Source organism: Phoenix dactylifera, unplaced genomic scaffold (genome assembly GCF_009389715.1).
Source record: "Phoenix dactylifera cultivar Barhee BC4 unplaced genomic scaffold, palm_55x_up_171113_PBpolish2nd_filt_p 000357F, whole genome shotgun sequence".
Classification (NCBI taxonomy): domain Eukaryota; kingdom Viridiplantae; phylum Streptophyta; class Magnoliopsida; order Arecales; family Arecaceae; genus Phoenix; species Phoenix dactylifera.
The window spans coordinates 216,361-236,865 of NW_024067815.1; the positions used below are offsets into that span (position 1 = coordinate 216,361).

Below are 20,505 nucleotides of genomic sequence, written 5' to 3' on the forward strand. Positions count from 1 at the left end.
AACAGAAACATCTTTGCTTCCATATTTTGTGCCTGCATTACAAATAAAAACCAAAAGCACCTTTAAATTCTTTTTCCCCTTTTCCCTCAGAAACATTTAGATGCAACGTTCCTCTTGATTAAAATAATAGACAAAGTGTTTGGAACAATTAAGGATAGCCCTTGTTGCCCAAGGTGACAATCCAAGAGGGGGGGGGGGGGGGGGGTGAATTGGTTTCTTCTAAATTTTGGTGTTTTAAAAGCTTTCTTAATTAAGTGCGGTGGTTGCTTTCTTAGATTATTTGAATGAGTTAAACTAGAACAAAGATGGAAGATAATGCAAGAATAAATGTAAACACAAGCACAACACAAACACAACAATATATAGTGGTTCGGTGCTCTCCTTAGCACCTACGTCCACTCCCCAAGCGACCCCTTGGGAATTCACTATAATCTCGCGGATTACAGTTGGATTGTTTTCCGGGCTCACAATCCAAAAACCTTTGTTGGTTTTACGGGCTCACCAACGAACCTATACACTTTGGTTTTCCGGGTTCACCAAAAACCTTTGTTGGTTTTGCGGGCTCACCAACGAACCTTTACACTTTGGTTTTCCGGGTTCACCAAAAACCTTTGTTGGTTTTACGGGTTCACCAACGAACCTTTACAAATAGTTCGACAAACAAAAAGAAAGATTCAAACTCCTAGATGAGCAAATGAAACAATATTAACTACAAAGAAGAGTTAGAAAATATTTATCGCTTTGAAGTGGCTTCTCTCTTCTTTGTCAAGGATGCTTCACTCTTCAAGGGAGGATGGAGCTCTTGATGCCTCTTTGAATCTGCTCAATCCCTTTCTTTGATTCTTGAATGAAGCTCTTGATGAAGAAGATTAGGGCACTTTTGTTTTCTTGTGTACTCTTTGATATTCCTTGCAAAAGTTATTCTATCTGATGAATAGTGCCCCTTTAAATAGCTTCCCACATCCTTTGGTCAAGCCCCAATGGTTAGATTTGAAAAACTAGCCGTTACTGACCTTGGGAAGGACAAAAAGTACATCTGCAGAACTAGCCGTTATGCTTCAGCCCGTGTTTGGGTCGGCTCAACCTGTCCTTGGGTCGACCCAACTTTCACTTGGGTCGACTCAAACATTCCTTGGGTCGACCCTCTCAGAAAACACAGAAACTTGAATTTCAGCCTTCCTTCCCATGGGTCGACCCAACCATTCTTTGGGTCGACTCAAAGTTCACTTGGGTCGACTCAACTTCTTCTTGGGTCGACCCTCTCAGTAATTCCAGAGAACCATTTTCTGTCTGCCTTTCTGTCTTGCCTTTGGGTCGACCCTCTCAGGGTTTGGGTCGACTCAAGCTTGGGTCGACTCAACCACTGTTTGGGTCGACCCTCTCAGTAAATCCAGTTAACATATTTCTTTCATGTTTTGAGGTTCTTGAAGTTTGGGTCGACTCATGCTTACCTTGGGTCGACCCAACTCACTGTTCATCTGTGCCAATTTTGCAGAAGTGTGCCAAATGACTTCTTGATGTGCCGGGGTCGACCCAATCATCCTTTGGGTCGACTCAATCTACACTTTGCTGCATCTCAAGGTTAGATTCATTCAAATGAACAAAGCCATGTATCTATTATCAATTCATACAAATATACTGAGAGTAATGAACTTATAAATGAAGTATCAATTTAACTTATAATATGCTCTAGATAATTGCTTGTTAATCATCAAAATAACACTATCATCCTCAATCTCCCCCTTTTTGATGATTACAAAATAAAGAGTATAAGCCTATTGATACTTGTCTTTAAAAACAGTTTATAAAAGGATTTAAATTGCTGAATTTCAGCTTTTCATATATAAGAGTGAAATCTCCCCCTATATCATTCAAATGTTGCCAATTTGACTTTTTGAATTGCTCCCCCTTTCATTTATAATTCATTAGCGATGAAACTTCAAAAATTTGAGATAAACTATGAGTTTCAGGTTATGTATCGGGGTGCGAGAGGTGCGTGCCAAATTCTGAAATTATATGTGCCAAATTATGAAATTTGATAGAAATTTTTGATTTAATCAATTTCATTGTTACAAATTGCTCCCCCTTAGATATATAAGCTTTCTTATATGATTTTTAATTTGTTTGCCCAATTATTTCTCTTTTCTTGCATAAATTCTTATTTCTTTTTCTCTACTTCTCCTTTCTTTAACTTTCTTTACTTTTGCTCTTTCTTTACTTGCTCTAAAGATATCTTTACTTCTCCCCTAAGATCTTTACTTCTCCTAAAATTTATACTCTTTCTTTTCTTCTCCCCCTTTTTGTTATCATCAAAAAGATACATGGGAAAGATGCAATAAACAACAAACTTCAATCTTCATTGATCAAAATAGGAACATTTTCATACATTCATGTCAAAAACAAAAACAGATACAATGTTCCTTAATCAAGATTTAAAGATACATGAGAAAAGCAAGATACATATGAGAACTAGATATCTAGCCTAGGCTCTAAACATACATGCTAAGAACAGCCTAGGGAGACTCTAACGGCTGGGATCTAGTCCTCATCCTCCTAGTGTACGTGGCGAGGGGAGGTCGAGCCTGGTGAGACTGCGTCTGGCGTGGAGCACGACGAGCTGGATGACTCTGTGCCGATATCTCTGACTCAGCAGCCTGTGGCACAGATGGTCCATGGGTCTCTCTCTCCGGAGTGCTCCAATCTGCTGCCTCAGATCACTGATCTCAGCAGACATGACGTCTAATCGGGCGTCCAATCGGCTCGTCAGCCCGTCAGTGATAGTCCTCGCCTGAGCTGACATGAGCTCAGTCATCCTGCTCCAGAACTCATCCGTATCTGTCGGAGGAATGGATGACGATGGTCCAGCCTCTGAGGGTGCAGTGGATGATCCATATGCTCCTCATCCTCATCCTCTGGTGCATCTCCCTCTGGCGCCTCACCCTGAATGCCTGCTCCAGTGTGAATCCACTGCCCGTTCACTTTCTCATATCCCATGCGTATAAGTGTCCGTGCAGTGTATGTATCAGTATGATGCAGACTCTTGGATGCCTCCTCCTCGAGAGGTAAACCGTGCTGACGGAAAATCAAGGTGAGTATCATACCATAAGGTAGTGATACCCTGTTGCTGCACATTACCTTCCTCATCTGTCTCAGTATCATAGCCGGAAGATTTAGGGGAATCCCCCGAATCATACACTCCATCACAGCTAGATCTCGCTCTGTGATGAGATCGAATCTCCCGGTCTTTGGAAATAAAATCCTATTGATCATATTGAGCAGTAATCTCATTTCAGCGGAAAGAGAACTAGCTATTACCTTCGTGGAAAAGTCGAAGTTCTCATTTTCCATGATCAACTGTAGAGCTCTCATTTTGTTTTCTGGCTTTTCCGGAGTGGCTCCTATGCAGGGTAGATGAAGTAGCTCACTCAAGCTCTCCTCGGAAACTCGAATTCGAACCCCTCGAACTTCCGAAACAAGCCCTCCCATACCAGTTTTGAGGAAGGCATAGAACTCTTGTACCAATCCGGGGTAGATAACCACATCTAGAGAGCAAAGATACTCCCAACCTTGCCTTTGGATCCATTCCCAAATCCGAAACCCTTCTTGATTGAAGAACTCGGAATGGATCCTTCTCCCCGTTGTAACCGGCCTCCCCGCAAATCTTGCAAGTATCACTGAGGGGGAAGGAGGAGGAGGGCCCTCCGCACGTGCCTCACGTCGTGGAGACACGGGAGATGGCTCGGTAGGTTGCCTTTCCTCCCGTTGGATCCGTGTCACTCTTCCGGATCTCTTGGCTACGGCTCTTTTGGGTCCCATTTCTCTAAGATCTCAAGGAAATCTACTGTTTGGAGATGATTGGAGAAGATTTGAGAGTGGGAAAAAGGTTTTTCGGAAGAAGACAAAGGGCAAACAGTGCCCTAGAAATGCTCTCGGGTCCCCTTTTAACAGTGGGGTCCCGACGTTGGGTCGACTCAAGATTTTTCTTGGGTCGACTCAACGTTGGGTCGACCCTATTCTGGGTTGGGTCGACCCAAGTGCAGACTTTTTCTTTTCTCTTCCTTTTTGCTTCTAAAAAGTTTTCCTTGCTTCCAGTCCTTATAAACTCTTTATGGGACAATGATACATGAGTAAGGAATCTATGGATAACAAATTTGACTCATGTTTCATGGGATTTTTGAAATTAGAGGAATGTATCATGAGACTTCTAGCTCCCTTTTATATTTCTTCAATAAAAAGGATCACATATGCCTAATTCCCTCCTTAGCATGCAGAATCTATCTTCACTCAATGGTTTCGTAAATATGTCGGCTAATTGTTTTTCCGTGCATATATGCTCAATACATACATTTCCATTTTGCACATGATCCCTAATAAAATGGTACCTTATTTCTATGTGTTTGGCTTTGGAGTGCTGAACTGGATTTTTAGTAAGATTGATAGCACTAGTATTATCACACTTAATAGGAATATTATCTAGTTTAACTCCATAGTCCTCTAGTTGTTGCTTGAGCCATAATACTTGAGCACAACAACTACCAGCAGCTATGTATTCAGCTTCAGCTGTGGACAGTGCCACTGAATTCTGCTTTTTACTAAACCATGATACTAAGTTATTTCCTAAGAATTGACATGTGCCACTTGTGCTCTTTCTATCTAATTTGCATCCGGCAAAATCAGCATCTGAATATGCAAGCAAATCTAGACAGGAGTCTCTCGAGTACCATAATCCTATATTGGTAGTTCCTCTTAAATATCTAAGGATTCTCTTAACAGCACTTAAATGTGACTCCTTAGGATCCGATTGGTATCTAGCACATATCCCTACACTAAATACAATGTCGGGTCTACTAGCAGTAAGATAGAGCAAGGATCCAATTAGTCCTCTATAGAGCTTAATATCAACACTCTTTCCTTTTTCATCTGTCTAGCTTACTAGTAGGATTCATTGGAGTGCCAATTCCCTTATGATTTTCATTCCCAAACTTCTTTAGTATTTCCTTTGTATACTTCGTTTGATGAATGAAAATGCCTTCTTTAGTTTGTTTGATTTGTAATCCTAGAAAGAAGCTTAGTTCTCCCATTAAACTCATTTCAAATTCTCCATGCATTAAATCAGCAAATTCTTTGCAAAGAGAATCATTTGTGGCACCAAAGATTATGTCATCTACATATATTTGTACCACTAACAGATTTTTGTCCTTTCTTTTGAGAAATAGAGTTTTATCTACATTTCCTCTACTAAAGTTATTATCAAGCAGAAATTTGCTTAAACGATCATACCAAGCCCTAGGTGCTTGCTTTAATCCATATAATGCCTTATGCAGTTTAAACACATGATTTGGCAATTCATGATTCTCAAATCCTGGAGGTTGTTCTACATATACTTCCTCCTCAATAATACCATTTAAGAATGCACTCTTCACATCCATTTGATATAATTTGAAATCCATGAAACATGCAAATGCTAGAAGTAATCTAATAGCCTCTAATCTAGCTACGGGAGCAAATGTTTCATCAAAATCTATTACTTCTTCTTGATTGTATCCCTTAGCTACAAGTCTAGCCTTATTTCTTATAACTAATCCATTTTCATCTAATTTATTTCTAAATACCCATTTTGTTCCAATTACTGAATTATGCTTTGGTCTTTCAGTTAATGTCCATACATTACTTCTTTTGAATTGATTTAATTCTTCTTGCATGGCATTTATCCAGTTAGTATCTTTTTCAGCCTCTTCATAAGTCTTAGGTTCTAATTGTGAAACGAAAGCAAGATAATCATTTAAATTTCTAAGAGATGATCGAGTTCTTACCCCTTGAGATGGATCACCAATGATTAAGTCTTTAGGATGTCCATGTGCATACCTCCATTCTTTTGGCACGTCTTGGGGTTGTGGTGGCACGCAATCATCTCCCTTATCTTGATTTGGCACGTCATCAATTTTCAACTTTTCAAAATCGATAATTCCTGTATCATCATCAACAATATTTTCTTTCCTAGCAGACTCACTATCAGACTCATCAAATATAATATTGACTGACTCTTCCACCACTAAGGTTCTTTTATTGAATACTCTGTATGCCCTGCTAGATGTGGAGTATCCTAAGAAGATACCTTCATCTGACTTGGCATCAAATTTACTCAGATCCTCCTTGCCATTGTTTAAGATGAAACATCTACATCCAAATACTTTAAGATATTTTGCAGTAGGTTTCTTACTCTTCCAAAGTTCATAAGGAGTTTTCTTGGTTATTGGTCGTATTAAGACTCGATTTAAAACATGGCAAGCAGTGTTTATGGCTTCAGCCCAAAAGTACTTTGGAAGATTTGACTCACACAACATTGTGCGTGCCATTTCTGCCAATGTCCTATTTTTCCTTTCAACAACCCCATTTTGTTGAGGCGTTCTAGGTGCTGAAAATTGATGTGATATTCCATTTTTAGTGCAAAATTCTTCAAAGTGTTGATTTTCAAATTCCGTACCATGATCACTTCGAATTGCTACTAAAGTAAGTTTCTTTTCATTTATGATATTATTATATAGTTTCAAAAATTCTGAAAATGCTTCATTCTTGTGTGCCAAAAATGAAACCCATGTATACCTTGAAAAATCATCAACAATAACTAGTCCATACTTCTTCCCTCCTAGACTTGTAGTTCTAGTAGTTCCAAATAAATCCATGTGTATGAGTTCAAATGGTCTAGTTATTGATACTACATTCTTTGATTTAAAAGATGATTTAGTTTGTTTTCCCAAAGAACATGGTCCACATATTTTATCCTTTTCAAAGATCAATTTTGGCACATCTTTTATTAATTCCTTCTTAACTAGTTTTGATATTAATTCCATGCTAGCATGTCCTAGTCTTCGATGCCAAAGCCAACTAGTTTCATTTTTCTTTTCTTCATTAGTAATTAAGCATAAACCATTTTTCTTGCCTAACTCATGAAGATCTACTAAGTAAATATTTCTTTGCCTTTGTCCTACAAGTACAATGCTATTATCTTTAGGATTTGTGATTATGCATACAGATGCTTCAAATGTAACTTTAAACCCTTTATCACAAAATTGACTTATGCTAAGAAGGTTATGTTTCAAGCCCTTAACTAATAAAACATTTTCTATAAAGATAGATGGAGCAATGAAAATTTTACCCTTTCCAATGATATGCCCTTTACCATTGTCTCCATAGGTTACTACTCCACCTTTCTTTGATTCCAAGGTGACAAATTGATCTACATCACCGGTCATGTGTCTTGAACAGCCGCTATCTAGATACCAACGTTTTTCAATTTTATCAGCTGCAAGACACACCTCATCGTCATTGGCCATATGACACATTTGGGCCGTCTCTTGATGATCTTCCTCCTCCGAACTTGATTCCTCACTTTCACTCCATTCAGCCATGAAATTCTTCTTTTTCAACTTTCTTGCCATCCACTTCAAATCTGGGCAATCTATCTTATAATGCCCGGGTTTGTTACACTCATAGCAAATGGAAGTTTCTTTTTCCTTTTCTTTGTCCTTACCCTTTTCTTTGCTTGAGTTACCTTTAAGAAAGGGTTTCTTTTTATGGAATCTATTCTTACCTCTCATGAATTTTCTGAATTTTCTCCCAAACACAGCCATCCCTTCTTCATCAATTTCTTCATCATCATCTGAATCTTACGATTCAGTTAGTTGTTTAGGGGTGGTAGTCTTTAGGGCAATGGGCTTTCTTCTCTTGACCTCATCTTCTGAATTTTGTCTCATTGTCAACTCATGGGTCATGAGTGATCCTAGAAGCTCCTCTAACTGCAGTGTGTTGAGGTCCTTTGCTTCCTGAATAGCGGTTACCTTGGCCTCCCAATTCCTTGGTAGAGACCTGAGAATTTTTCGCACCAAATCAGAGTTAGAATAAAACTTTCCTAAACTCTTAAGCCCATTTATAATGTCAGTAAAACGAGTAAACATATCAGTTATGGACTCGGTAGATTCCATTTTAAACAATTCATACTTGTGTACTAATATGTTTATCTTTGATTCCTTAACTTGATTGGTCCCTTCATGTGTGACCTCAAGTCTGTCCCAAATTTCTTTGGCAGTAGTGCAAGTAGATATTCTATTAAATTCATTAACATCTAATGAGCAGTAAAGCATATTTATAGCTTTTGCATTTAACTGTGCTAGTCTTCTATCACTTTCATTCCAATCCATTTCTGCTTTGGGTATGATAGTGCCCTCTATGTTAAGTGTAGGTGTGTGAGGTCCTCTAGTGATGATTTGCCACAGTTCATAGTCTGAAGCTTGAATGAATATCCTCATTCTAGCTTTCCAATAAGTGTAGTTTGTGCCATTAAATAGAGGTGGTCTATTTGTGGATTGCCCCTCACTCATAGAGCATCCCACTTGGGTTGTCATGATCTTTAACTCTTGATTGTTAGATCAATGAGCACTATTAGAGCACCTCGCTCTGATACCACTTGTTGCCCAAGGTGACAATCCAAGAGGGGGGGTGAATTGGTTTCTTCTAAATTTTGGTGTTTTAAAAGCTTTCTTAATTAAGTGCGGTGGTTGCTTTCTTAGATTATTTGAATGAGTTAAACTAGAACAAAGATGGAAGATAATGCAAGAATAAATGTAAACACAAGCACAACACAAACACAACAATATATAGTGGTTCGGTGCTCTCCTTAGCACCTACGTCCACTCCCCAAGCGACCCCTTGGGAATTCACTATAATCTCGCGGATTACAGTTGGATTGTTTTCCGGGCTCACAATCCAAAAACCTTTGTTGGTTTTACGGGCTCACCAACGAACCTATACACTTTGGTTTTCCGGGTTCACCAAAAACCTTTGTTGGTTTTGCGGGCTCACCAACGAACCTTTACACTTTGGTTTTCCGGGTTCACCAAAAACCTTTGTTGGTTTTACGGGTTCACCAACGAACCTTTACAAATAGTTCGACAAACAAAAAGAAAGATTCAAACTCCTAGATGAGCAAATGAAACAATATTAACTACAAAGAAGAGTTAGAAAATATTTATCGCTTTGAAGTGGCTTCTCTCTTCTTTGTCAAGGATGCTTCACTCTTCAAGGGAGGATGGAGCTCTTGATGCCTCTTTGAATCTGCTCAATCCCTTTCTTTGATTCTTGAATGAAGCTCTTGATGAAGAAGATTAGGGCACTTTTGTTTTCTTGTGTACTCTTTGATATTCCTTGCAAAAGTTATTCTATCTGATGAATAGTGCCCCTTTAAATAGCTTCCCACATCCTTTGGTCAAGCCCCAATGGTTAGATTTGAAAAACTAGCCGTTACTGACCTTGGGAAGGACAAAAAGTACATCTGCAGAACTAGCCGTTATGCTTCAGCCCGTGTTTGGGTCGGCTCAACCTGTCCTTGGGTCGACCCAACTTTCACTTAGGTCGACTCAAACATTCCTTGGGTCGACCCTCTCAGAAAACACAGAAACTTGAATTTCAGCCTTCCTTCCCATGGGTCGACCCAACCATTCTTTGGGTCGACTCAAAGTTCACTTGGGTCGACTCAACTTCTTCTTGGGTCGACCCTCTCAGTAATTCCAGAGAACCATTTTCTGTCTGCCTTTCTGTCTTGCCTTTGGGTCGACCCTCTCAGGGTTTGGGTCGACTCAAGCTTGGGTCGACTCAACCACTGTTTGGGTCGACCCTCTCAGTAAATCCAGAGAACATATTTCTTTCATGTTTTGAGGTTCTTGAAGTTTGGGTCGACTCATGCTTACCTTGGGTCGACCCAACTCACTGTTCATCTGTGCCAATTTTGCAGAAGTGTGCCAAATGACTTCTTGATGTGCCGGGGTCGACCCAATCATCCTTTGGGTCGACTCAATCTACACTTTGCTGCATCTCAAGGTTAGATTCATTCAAATGAACAAAGCTATGTATCTATTATCAATTCATACAAATATACTGAGAGTAATGAACTTATAAATGAAGTATCAATTTAACTTATAATATGCTCTAGATAATTGCTTGTTAATCATCAAAATAACACTATCATCCTCAGCCTTGGATGCAGTATACCACATACCCTTTAAAGGAGTTATTAACAAAAGATAAACACAACAGATTGCTAAATTGTAAATAAAACTAATTTGCTTGAAGCATTTTGCACAAGAAATTCATCTAAGTCAGATAAAAATTGTCATCGTAATTGTAAAAGTTTTGGTATTAATGCACATGCTTTAGTTAAAATATGGTAGCTGTAGCAGCTGTCACATTATGTGCATGAACAGCTTACCAATTAGAATCATGAGGATTGATCATTCTCTCCAGCTCTGTGCTTATGCTACAACATTACATTGATACACTATGAATTGGTATTACAGGATAATCCTTAATTATCATTAAGTTATCAATTTCGACGATCTCTTATTCCATGTGTGCTTACAGTTTGATTTCCTGTTTTCAATTTTCCTCGCAAGTTGCAACCATAACAATAGAGCAAAATAGCATGAGAAAAGCTGATAATGATGTTTTAAAAGATGAAGATGACATTAATTCAAGAACAAGAAAAATCTTGCTGTAGTTGCTGACCTGAACTGCAAACTGTCCGGTCCCACCAGCTGCTGCTGTAACTAAAACTACTTGTCCAGATTCCATTTGTCCTGCCTAGAAGTACGGCAGATACTTACATACATGAATATGAAGAATACATTATATCTTGATATTTATATATTAAAGAAAATACTAAATCTCACAAACGATGAGCTACATGATAATCACAAAATGACCTAATCTTCATTGTTTCAATCATAAACATATTGCTAGATGATATGGCAACCAAACTCCAAATACTGATATATAAGAATGAGTAAAGTTTCTGCATAAGCACATACCCAGACCTTAAAACTTATGACATACCTTTTCTAGAGCAATTGAAGCTGTCAAACCTGATGTTAGCATTGCTACAACCTCGGGATCTGGTTTAGGTACAGGAAGAAGATGTTTTGCAGGAACCTGCAATCAAAAGTAAGGTATGAAGTAGTAGTAGTTAATTAACACATATAAAATCCTAGAAGAATGAAATAGACTGTCAGAAGTAACATCAAATAAGGATAAATTTAAAAATAAAAAATGTCAAAGAAAAGTAGTACCATTGTGAACTCAGCATAACTTCCAAAAGTCATAAGAGCGACAGGAGTGCCAACTTTTATATGGACTGAATCACCAACAGCTGCAACTATGCCCACAGCCTGTAAAAAGATGATGTGACAATTTGGCAAGGGAAAAGAAGAGATAAAAGAGTTATGCCTCTGAAAAATCAACTAGCCAGTACCAAGTTGTCTAACAACTATGAACAAAATTGTGATGTTAAATTGGGCAAAAATGTTCTGTTTTAACTGGATGCTTTCAATTTCAGCAGATACTCAACCTTGGGGTCATCTCTAGACCATGAACACTAGATAGATAATCTCAAACATATCATGTTTAGTTCAGCCTCACTACTGGGTACCATGAAGATCCTTTTTCTGTAATGAATTTTAACTCTACCCTTCCTAGTTTAACTACACTTCCACCAAAAACCTTACCACAAGGTCTTTCTATGATGATCATGTGCTCTATTCACTTCTTCATGATACACAATTCCACATTGCTGCTGGGATCCTGTGATCCACAAACTAGCTGGATCAAATGGTGTTAGGCAATCTCGATTGAAGCCCTGATTGGGATCAGTTTGGATTGTAAAACTGGAACTGCACTCTAAGATCTGAAATACCAAATCATGGATTCTACAATCCTTTGGATCATAAGACCCAGATATAGCTCATGTTATTATGTATTAGAGTAATTAGAACATCCATCATTTACTATCAATCAATTTATTTGACTATAATAATGACTAATTTATCATCAGTAAGCTTCCAAAACATAAGATAAGCAATCTCCTTAAAGTTTCATTAATTTTTTGGTATCTAAGACCGATAATCAAATTTGTTTTTCTTCAATTTTCTGAATAACCAAAATTGGTATTTACCAAATCAATGTTCTACCTGAGAGAATAACCAAATCAATCCATTTAATGGGCGAAACATGCCTTTGTTGGTTGTAACCAAAATTGGTATTTACCTAATCAAAAAATTGGTATTTATCCAATTTCTAAAGGTTAAGAAGAAAAATCATTTTCAAGATGCTGCATAAGGTTCCAGCTGTGAATAAGGGAGGGAAAAGAAAAGCAGAAGGAAAGGAGGTGATTTGTATATTAAACCTCATAATAATGATAATGATGGTGATGAAGACATTGCATTTCTTTCTTTGCTTTATATGCCTATATCTAAGTTTTTCTTCTTCTTTTCCTTTTTTTTTTGGGGGTGGGGGGGGGGGTGGGAGGTCAAATGGAGATATCCTATGTACCTATGCAGTGGAGTAAAACCATATTTAAATAATTAAATATGGCGTCTGTTATTCAGACACAAGGTCCGTCAAATCGTCCCGAATCAGGTAGTTCGGGCCAACGTCCGCCGAACTGGTACCGGGACCCGTATTGGTCGACGATCGGTTCGATACCGTACCAACACGGTACGTAGAGACGTGCCGGTTCACTGGCATGCCAATTTTGTTTCCAATGCCTTTTAGGTTTGATTTATTGGTAATCAATTTTTTTAGTATTTCAATCATTTTAAGTATAATTTGATTTTCTTGATGTCTTTTGGTGTTTCTATAATTCCGATACAACTAATGATGCATCTTGTTTTAAAGTGATGCAAAACATAAAATGATTAGTGAGATGTTGCATATTACAAGAAGCAACATGAAATATTCTAATATCAATTAGTGAGATACAAAATATAAAATGATACAATCAATTACATATATTTAAAGTACAACATACATACCGATGTTTAAAATTTTGTCGAGTGGCGATGCCTCTCGTATATATTCGAATCATTAGCATAATCAATAGGTACATCAACCCACCTTTCTAACTAAGCGGCGTTATAGTCCTATATGTTCAGCCCATAAGAAACACACTTTAGATTACAACCACTTTCAAATCTTTCACTAAAGCTCTGACTCTGAGATGTATCTTTGTCTGATAATACAGCTATAGAGGAGTCCATCTGAATGGACAGCAAAATCCGACCCGTAAGATGCTTCAAACTACGTAGGATAGTAGCCACGGAAAGACGATGCCTCAGTTGCACCAAAACAATATTCGTATCCGTATGGGTCATAGGTTGTATGTGGCTGTGAGTAATAGGATCCAGTATACGACTCGAAACATGATATATCTATGGATTCTATTCCACATGCGAGATCATCTGTAACTACATCATGTCCTCTTGAATGACCTCGAGGAGCTCATCTTCTATATGCAATCGTAATCTCGCGGGCTCTATCAGATCGTACACCATGGTCCTTATCTTGTATGGCATATATAAACTGAAACTCGCCAGTAAATCGAAGACCACCCTACGACTATCTCATAAATGATGGCCTCATGTCCTCCACTTTCTTTCTAGCTATCAAATCTATGACCACCAGAACTATCATCGCTGCTCTTCCTGGTCTCTAAATCTAAGTGCATTGACTCCACACTCTCCATCGGGGTTGCAACTGTCTTTTTTTTTTTGCTATGCTGAGTTTGTTCTGTACCTAGCTATACTGGGAGGATAGATGTCGCCCTCCTGAGTCAACTGGAAAGCATGGTGGCCTCGTCTAAGCAACTCTAGATCATATCTCGAAAAAGATGTCTCGGACAAGGAGTCATGTGATGATCGGCTCTCCAGTAACCTCTATGGCTGTGGGTGATCAGCTAGAAGGATGCGTGGAATGTTGTGATCTGCCCATTGCCCAGTATCCATTCTAATCTCGCTGGCTACGAAACTGGCCGATCATGGAGGCGATCTTGGCTCATCAAGCTTCGACTCTTGTTGCTGGTCCACGAGCCATCCGATCAAAAGATCATCTTCATCGTTAACGGAAGCATTATAGATCGGATTCGTATACTTCAGCTCCACTTCATCCTAAATGCACTTCAACCTCAACCTCAAATTATAGTAAACATATACAGAATCGTTGAGGCGCTTTCATGTAAAACGATTTTTTGTTTGCTGTGGATGGGGGCAAAAGTGGACCAGTTGCGCTCACAGCCACTCAAGGAGACCGTCTAAAAGAGGATCTAGATAGCTAGCCGCTTAGGATTTGTCGCGGACAAACCAAAATGAATCCACCATTCAGTTACAAAAAATTGAAAAAAAATTACATATCAAATAGTATTATATTAGTAATCATCTAACGTCAGATAATAATTATCGTTGATATGTAATACACCTAGATTCATACTTTTCTTATTTACGACAGCTATCGAGACTCCAAAGTTGTCGGTGCCCATTCTAAATATTTTCGTCTGTAAAAAAAATTGTGTTGTAATATATTAATCATTAAAGATACGAGTTAACTTACGCATGTCACTTGAGTTAACTTACCTCTTCTAGATATAAGGCTGCGACTTCTAGATCAGGCTCCATCTTATACATCACATTATGCAGAATAGCCAAAAGTTCGTCATCTTTATCGACTCCATATATAGTGTACTGAAACCTAGAGTTCAGATAGTAAGCTGCAGATAAAGTTCGTAATTATTTTAGTAAAATTGTACAAGTACAGGAATAGTCTTTTTTTTTTATATTATTGGTTACTTGCAAGATGCAAGTCCCTATCTATCTGGTAATCCCACCGCCACTCAATGATGTCGATATACTCCTGAGCATGCATCGAATCTGCCTTCTTGATTTGATTTTTTTTCTCTCCATCATATGATACAAGAAGCCCATCTAAGGATACCTCTCGCTGTCCATGGTCCGAAACGCTTCGTACAATGGTTTGATACCTTTCACTACTTCTTGGCCCACTGCCAGAATGTCTGTCTCATCACCAAATCCTCAACAATGCTTTCTTCAGTGTCGGCCCTCACAAATCTAGTTTTCTGCCACCCAATACTGACAAACATCTGACGTAGGGTTGCTTCTCTTAAAGAGGCTATCAAGTGCAACATAGTTAGTCTCAAGATCTCTCCCCCTGCATACCTCCTCATCAATCTAAAGATGTGCATATAATCGTGCACCTGATCGGAAGCATCAATCAACATTGAAAAAAAGTCTTCATATCACAATATGTCAAAAAGTTGAGGCTTCACCTAACAGGACTAGTCCAACCATCACACATCACCGTAGGCAATCCACTTCTCTAGCTCCATATTATTATCAAAAAGCTCACTATAAAGTCCTTCAGTCTTGAAAAATCTACACCGGAATCGGCAGCCTGTATCGAGAAAATAGCAGACGTATAGTATGTATTGTCTTTGCAGCATTCGCTAGAATGTGGCTAAAGTGAAATCACGATCCAACAGCTCGCCACATATCCTTCTTCTACTCCTTTAGCATGGTGTCAACTCTCTGCTGCTTCGAATCATCATGGATGGTGGCTCCTGGTAGAATCTTTTTGAAGAACTTCTTTCTACTACAAAAAGCTCCCAGCATAGATGCAATACGACCACTCCTCTACTAACGACCTTCCTAATTGAGAAGATCCTCCTAAATTTGAATATACCCTGCTGGTCATAAAATCGGAGCTTGACTCGTAGTGTGAGGGCCAAAATCAAGCCCTATGCCTAGCCACCTCATCCTGTTGTTATTGATCATCCAGGCTCACCTAAAGGACAAGTTGAATTTGTGCCTTATCATCTAAAGCAGACGCCTCCGACTCCCTCGAGTGATAGAAAGGTGGCTCTACCACTCGACTCTCCACCTCTGTTTTTTTTGTAAACCCTCTCCTTCGCTGCTCTGAATCAGCGAAGTACTTCATCAACTGTTGGACTTTCTGTGGATATTTCGGCACATATATATACATCGAGATAACCACCAATTAGGTGCTAATTCAACTTAGTTATCCATCCTCTTTTTAACTCTATGTTGCACCAATTGCACTTAAAGTGGTGTCAACCCGAAAGCATTTGCCCATTATTCCAACCAATGTCATGCTTTAGATCTTTTTCTTGATCGTTCCATCTTGCAGGTTTATGAAGCAGGTTAATTTATTAATTTTTTAAAAATAGCAAAATTTTATTATGATTCAAAAAAAATATTTTCTACTTCAGAATATACATCTAACTCATCTAATGCATAGTACTATTTTTTTCATATTTCTTGATTTATTTATATATTTTTAATAATTTTTAAATTTAAAAATATGTTTAAATATCATAAATTCAGAAAAATATATTTTTTACTTCAAAAAATACTTCTGAAATATATAATATATCTTTTTTTATAATTTTTTGTATTAACTATATATTTTTAATCAATTTTTAATTAAAATAATTTTTAAATACAAATATTTTAGAAAATTAATTGAGCTCAGATCTATGTAGAACCCTACCATGGATGCTCCATATATTTTTCTAAGCCCGTGGGCATGTATCAAAGGCTACTTATTTTTTATTTTTTTAAAATTTAAACCTAAACCACTATGTGCATAATCGCATGAAAACTTGAATAAATGGACACTAAATTTATCTTGACAATAGCTTTCATGCCCCTAAATAAGCTTCTAATTTTACAGTCATTTTTCTGAATTATATTTTATTTTATTTTAATTTTTAATCCAAAAATATATATATTTTAATTTTAAAAATTATATATAATCCAAAAATTAAAATTTTTTGTGGTATTGTGTAGATCATCCATACATCTACAGTATATTGTGAAATCATGCCAAAATCAAAAAATTTGGCATGAACTCTTATCATTTTGCAAATTTCGAGGCATTTTTCGGCCTTGGAAAAAAAGGAAAATGAGTTTGGAGAGGGTGAACCATACCTTATTTTGGGTTGGATTCTAGTTGAATCGTCACGTTTTTTTGCCATGGGGGGAGGGAGGGTTGAAGAAGAATTCAACGAAGGCCTGAGAAAGTTCTCAAGCCTTCCTAATAGAGACTACCAACATATAAAAAGAGAGAGAGAACTGATTCCGACATGTTCGAACCAATTCCGACCGATTTCGGACTGGATCCTACCAGTTCGGGACCAATTCTGATCAGTTTCGACCCGGTCTCGCACTGGGTCGGCTTGGTACTGGCCGAACCACTCGGTTCGGCCTAGTTTGGCAAGCTTTGGTTCAGGCCATATTGAACCAATCCGGTCAAGATCGGGGCAATTCGGGTGGTTGGGGCAATTCGATCCCTTAAATAACCCCCAAGCCCCCTTCCTTCCGCGACCTCTTCGATTGTTCAACATCTCTCTCTCTCCCCCTTACCGCCCCCAGTTCCACCATGATCGGAGCTTTAAAGCTCTACAGCACTCGACCGAAGACTCCACCGATGATGGCGACACTGACACTCCCCTCGATCAATGCCGACAGTGTCTTCGATGCCCTAAATCGCAGCCGAACATAGGTACGCCTCTCTCCTTCCATCTCCCTATCCTTCTCCCTTGCTTCCTCTCTCTCCCCCCTCCCTCTCCCCCTCCCTCTTTCTATTTTAGTACACCCCGACATAGTATAGCACAAACCCATATCGTACTGAATCGATCATTGGCCGGTACAAGCCCTGCAAGCAGTCCAACAGACCTTGCTCGTATATGCCATATATGAGTTTATAATTTTTAAGATACAAAGATTTTATGTTTCAATAATGGTGTCTTAATAACTACTCATTTGATCTACGAACAAATCAGTGTTGCATGGGCACAACAATGAGAATAAGATTCAAACATACATCCAAGTGTCTAACTTAGTGAAAGGAAAGGGGATGCGGCAACAGATAGAAAATAACTGTAACTAGATTATATATCCATTTTTTAAAAAATATAGTAGAGTAGAAAAATTAAAAAACATTATTTGTTAAGGTGTTTGTGCATAAGTGTTTCTTATCCAAGCTCCAAAATAAGCTCAAGGATACAAGAAAATAATAGGTTAGAAAGTTATTTTAGTTGTCCACATCCTTGATTATGACTAGAGACTAAAAGTAAGATATGCCTACCACTAATGTCACTACGGTCGGTCATTGGCAAGGTCAACACTCCAAAGATACCATATTTATCGATCATCATCTGACTTGTCGTATAATTTTTCTTTTTTTTAATGACCATAGTACTTTGGATCATGTAGCACTCCAAAGGAACCACTCCTCATCCACCATGCTTCAAAGTAGGCAAGCCAAACCGCGGCCAGATCAGGGCATACCAAACTGGACTGGTTACAGACACAATTTACCCTTACAAAATGGCTTATTAATTGCATCTCTCTCCCCCTAGTCTGAAGCTAGTTGTCATCCCTACAAAGCCCCCAGCGAGTCTCTCTCCCTCTCTCTCGATGTCCATATTGCCGACATTGGAGCTCTTGAAGTTCCATGTCAACGGATCCGGTTTCTCTCTCCCCCTCTCTCCCTCTCTTAGGGTCCCCATCACTGGAACTGGAGCTCTCAAACTCTTAACAGATCCGGTTCTCCGCCCCCCGCCCCCCGCTCCCTCTCTCTCTCCCTTCCTCTCCTTCCTCTTCCTTTTTCCCCTCTTTCTCTTCCTCTCCCTCCCTCTCTTCTCGAAGCTCCCCGTTGATGGGCCTCTCGGCCTCTCTCAGGCTAGTATGGCGTTCCATGACTACGAACCTATACCCTACAGAATCGGTCGCCAGCTAGTACCGCACCTAGTATCGGTTCGGTAAACCTTGGTTCGAACTTTATCAATCTTATCCATGTATCGCTCTTTTAATTAACAGGATCAAGATAACTAAAATAATTTTCTCTAGACAATCTCTACCCTCGGTTGCAAAACTAGAATCCACATATACCAACTATATTTGCAGTTACAGAGTTCACTTTGGTTGGATTATTCTTTTAGACTTGGTCCGTAGAATCTGTCCCACAATATCATTGAAATGTTCGCCGCTTGCCAGCCTCATCAACTATTCTTATATAGAAATAGCAAGCATACAATTTCTATAAAGTTCAAGGTAGATGGAATGCTACTGGAACCAGCCCACTCTTCCATCCATATTATTACTACATTAGTATTTTGCAGCATTAAATCTGATTACTAATAATAGCAGCAGCGTGTTGCCTGCTAAACTTGTATCAAATAGCCTATAAACAACAATCAACAGCATTTGATATGGAAAACAGAAAGTTTGCCTACGGCATCCATCCATCATGATGGATGGACAGATGGATGGATGCATGATCCATGCATGCATACATTTGTATATATGTTACACATACATCCATTTTGGCTCATTGATAAATTTTGGTGGTAGCAGTAAATTCATATCCTGATCGCAAGGGCTTTGAGGGACAATACATTTCAGGAATAGCAATGACTTCAGATGTGTCTACAATTAGATGCAAAGACAGTTATTGTCTTTGGATACGGATTAAGATTGTTAAAGAAATAGAAATTTTGTAATAGTAGTATGAGGACTCCAAGAGAGAGGGGGGGGGGGGGAGAGAGATTGACTTAGCTACACTCGAGTAGATTTCTACTTAGATCCGGTCAAGTCTACATTGGATGATAGGGATCCCACATTGATGAACTACTTGTACACCAAAAATCATTTGATTTGGAGACCCCTAGCCCACACATCAATTGGTCAAAATAAAAAATGAACAGTTTAACTAACATGAAACAAAATACATGCTTTTTTTGCCACTTGATGCATGAACTAGGAGTCTCCAAATCATTTGATCTTTTTGTATGTAAGCAATTTTGAGGTAGGAAATCAGATCCAATAGCTCGGATTATCGAGGGACCCCCAGCATCCAACCTATACTTGACTATATCTAAATGGATATCCGCTTGAGTATAGCCAAGTCAATCTCTCTCTCTCTCTCTCTCTATATATATATATATATATTATGTATGCATACAGTGCTATTAATAGATGTCATTGGTACAGGAAAATTTCTATATCGATGTAGACATGTTAACATGGTCCATGTACAACATCAAGCAATGTAAGAGTGAACAAACATGAGATAATGGCATTTGCAGGATTTCTTTGGCACAAAAACTGAAATGCTAAGGTGACACAGATTGCACACATCACCATCCCATCACACCTTTTAATTAAATAATTTTGGTTACTTGGAAACTAAAGCCTCCAGAAATCAATTGACGGTTGACATATGCAAGATTGGAAGCATGTCTAAGATGTGCAACCAGCATAAGCATGACATCCTAATCGAAGTTACAAAATCTACTTCTAGACCAGAATCAGTTGGTTAGGAATTGGATCCATACAGTAACAGACAAAACTGTATGAACACTTGAGATGGTCTGGCATCCTAGTAATTCACTTGGATGCCAATATTTTTTGTTATTTTCTACTTTTTCCTCTTGTTTCTTGTTTCCAATGGTTATTTAGAGGCCTTCTAAGGTTTGTTAGGGTCATAATTTAGGATCAGGGAGGTTTTTGAGCCAATGATGAGATTTATGGTGTTGGTTGTAACCATGGAATGCCGTACCGGCCGGTACCGGCTGGTACGGGCCGGTAC

At 38.6% G+C, this 20,505-nt stretch overlaps 1 protein-coding gene across 1 annotated transcript in view; it reads right to left on the reverse strand.

Annotated features, from left to right (window-relative positions):
- Positions 1–20,505, reverse strand: part of LOC103718677 (prostaglandin reductase-3) — a 67,938-nt gene that overhangs the window by 16,955 nt on the left and 30,478 nt on the right. The window contains 3 exon segments of the mRNA XM_039118483.1: positions 10,558–10,632; positions 10,885–10,980; positions 11,118–11,216. Of these exon segments, the coding sequence (XP_038974411.1) occupies positions 10,558–10,632; positions 10,885–10,980; positions 11,118–11,216 (270 nt within the window).